The sequence below is a fragment of the Primulina eburnea genome, unplaced genomic scaffold (assembly GCF_022965805.1).
Source record: "Primulina eburnea isolate SZY01 unplaced genomic scaffold, ASM2296580v1 ctg1459_ERROPOS7100000, whole genome shotgun sequence".
Classification (NCBI taxonomy): Eukaryota; Viridiplantae; Streptophyta; class Magnoliopsida; order Lamiales; family Gesneriaceae; genus Primulina; species Primulina eburnea.
The window spans coordinates 82772-84915 of NW_027330988.1; the positions used below are offsets into that span (position 1 = coordinate 82772).

At 46.6% G+C, this 2144-nt stretch overlaps 1 protein-coding gene across 1 annotated transcript; it reads right to left on the reverse strand.

Annotated features, from left to right (window-relative positions):
• Positions 1–632: 632 nt before the first annotated feature.
• LOC140820789 (uncharacterized) lies at positions 633–1364 on the reverse strand. The gene has a single exon (XM_073181125.1). The coding sequence runs from the start codon at positions 1362–1364 to the stop codon at positions 633–635; it is 732 nt and encodes a 243-aa protein (XP_073037226.1).
• Positions 1365–2144: the final 780 nt, after the last annotated feature.

A 2144-nucleotide genomic window follows, 5' to 3' on the forward strand; every position in this document is an offset into this window, starting at 1 on the left:
ATACCTCCACCCTCTAACTCCTCTGCTAGGTGATACCTCAGCAGGAATGTAGAAATTCAACCTCCTCACCATCTAACTCCTCTGCTAGGTGACACCTTAGTATGAAAATAAAAATTCAACACCCTCACCCTCTAACTCCTCTGCTAGGTGATACTTTAGCAGGCATATTTAATTTCTCATGCTGCTCCTCTACTAGGCGATGCCTTGGTAGGAAAATAAAATTTCACCCCGCCTCAACTCTGCTCCTCTACTAGGCGATGCCTTAGTAGGAAAAATAAAATTTCTCCCCGCCCCAACTCTGCTCCTCTACTAGGCGATGTCTTAGTAGGAAATTTTTTTTTCTCTCCTTCCAATACAACAACATTCATGAATTAAAAAGAAGAACTTGATTTTATTGAATTCCAACTGATTACATGAGAAAATGTAAAGATGAAATACATCAACGATAAAATCCAGAATGATACTCCCTAAAGTGATAAACATTCCAGGGACTCCTTAAAGCCTTGCTTTGAGTATTCTTCAAGTAATAAGCTCCAGAATTAAATTTCTCAATCACTCTGAAAAGATCATTCCACTCTTGGTCCATCTTTCCCTCTGCTCTTCTTGTACCTAGGACCAAGCCACACATTTCCTCATTTCCTAATCATGTTAACCTCCAAACGCGCTCTCTTCCCCTCTTCTTTCACTATCCACTCATAACAGCGACGCGCGACCCTCTGATCCCCGCATAAAACTCCAACCTCCTTCTTTACAGGAAACTTCAACTTCTTATGATACGTGGACGCTACAGCTCTGAAATCCTTTAGGGCTGGTCGCCCCAAAATTCCATTGTAAGCGGATGGGGTGTCCACCACAATAAATGTTGTCATTTTTGTTACCGGCCGAGGCTTATGTCCCAAAGATAGAGGAAGGACAATCTGACCGAGCGGTGGGATGGCATGTCCTGCAAATCCATATACAGGAGTAGAGATTGGCTCGAACTCAAATCCCTCCACCTTCATCTTATCCAAAGCGCTCTTGAACAGGATATTAACAGAGCTTCCATTATCAATAAATATTCGTGCCACATCGTAATTGGCAACGGTGGCCGTTACCACCAAGGCATCATTATGAGGAGCCACAATGCCTCGGAGGTCATCCGGTCCAAAACTGATGACAGGATCCTGGGTTAGGTCCGCACCCCTAGATATTTCAAAATTCTCCAACCTCCTCCCATGCGCCTTTCGCGCTCGCCCGGAATCTCCATCAGTAGCACCCCCCGAGATCATATGAATCATTCCTCTAGTAGGGTGGTTATCCTCATTCGTTCTCCTCCTCGGTTCCGCGTGCTCCCGAGGGCCATCCTGACCTCGACCTTCTCTCATCGGCTCCTCGATCCTCTGATGTATCCAGGGAGGGCCTCGACCCTGCCTAGAAGATGGGCGAGATCTCAGTTCACTCCCGGACGAGGATCCTTCTTGTCTACCCCGCGGCGGAGGTCGAGCACTGCTCTCAACCCTCTACGACTTCTCCCCCCTCTCCCCTGACTCCTTCACCTCCATCACCTTATCCCGACTCCTATTCAAAGGTACATGTGAAGAGAATTGTCCTCTACTTCTGGTCATGTCTTCCTCCCTCTCACATGCACCTCTCTTCTTACTCCCTCTCTCGGATCCCTCCCCCCTACTCTCTCTGGGTCGGTTTTCCATCCTTCTGTACCGTTAGACATCTTCCAAGTTTACATATTTTTCCGTCCGAGATAACAGATCATCATAACTTGATGGAGATTTCTTCACTAATGATTTAAAGAACTCTCCTCCTCTAAGTCCCTGGGTAAAGGCACTTATCATGATGTCAGGAGTGGCCGCCGGTATCTCCAGCGCTGCGTTGTTGAAACGCTGGACAAATTCTCGCAAAGTTTCAGCCTCTTGTTGCTTCATCCCAAACATGCTCAAATAATTCTTCTGGTGCCTCTTGTTGCTGGCAAATCTGTGCAAGAAAGCTGTAGCAAAATCCTCAAAAGACTGTATGGAGTTGGGTTGCAGGGTATTAAACCATTGCTGGGATGACCTCACCAACGTGCCCAAAAACACCCTGCACCTGATTCCATCTGAATATTGATGCAACAAAGCCGCATTTTCAAATCTCCCCAAGTGTTCTTCGGG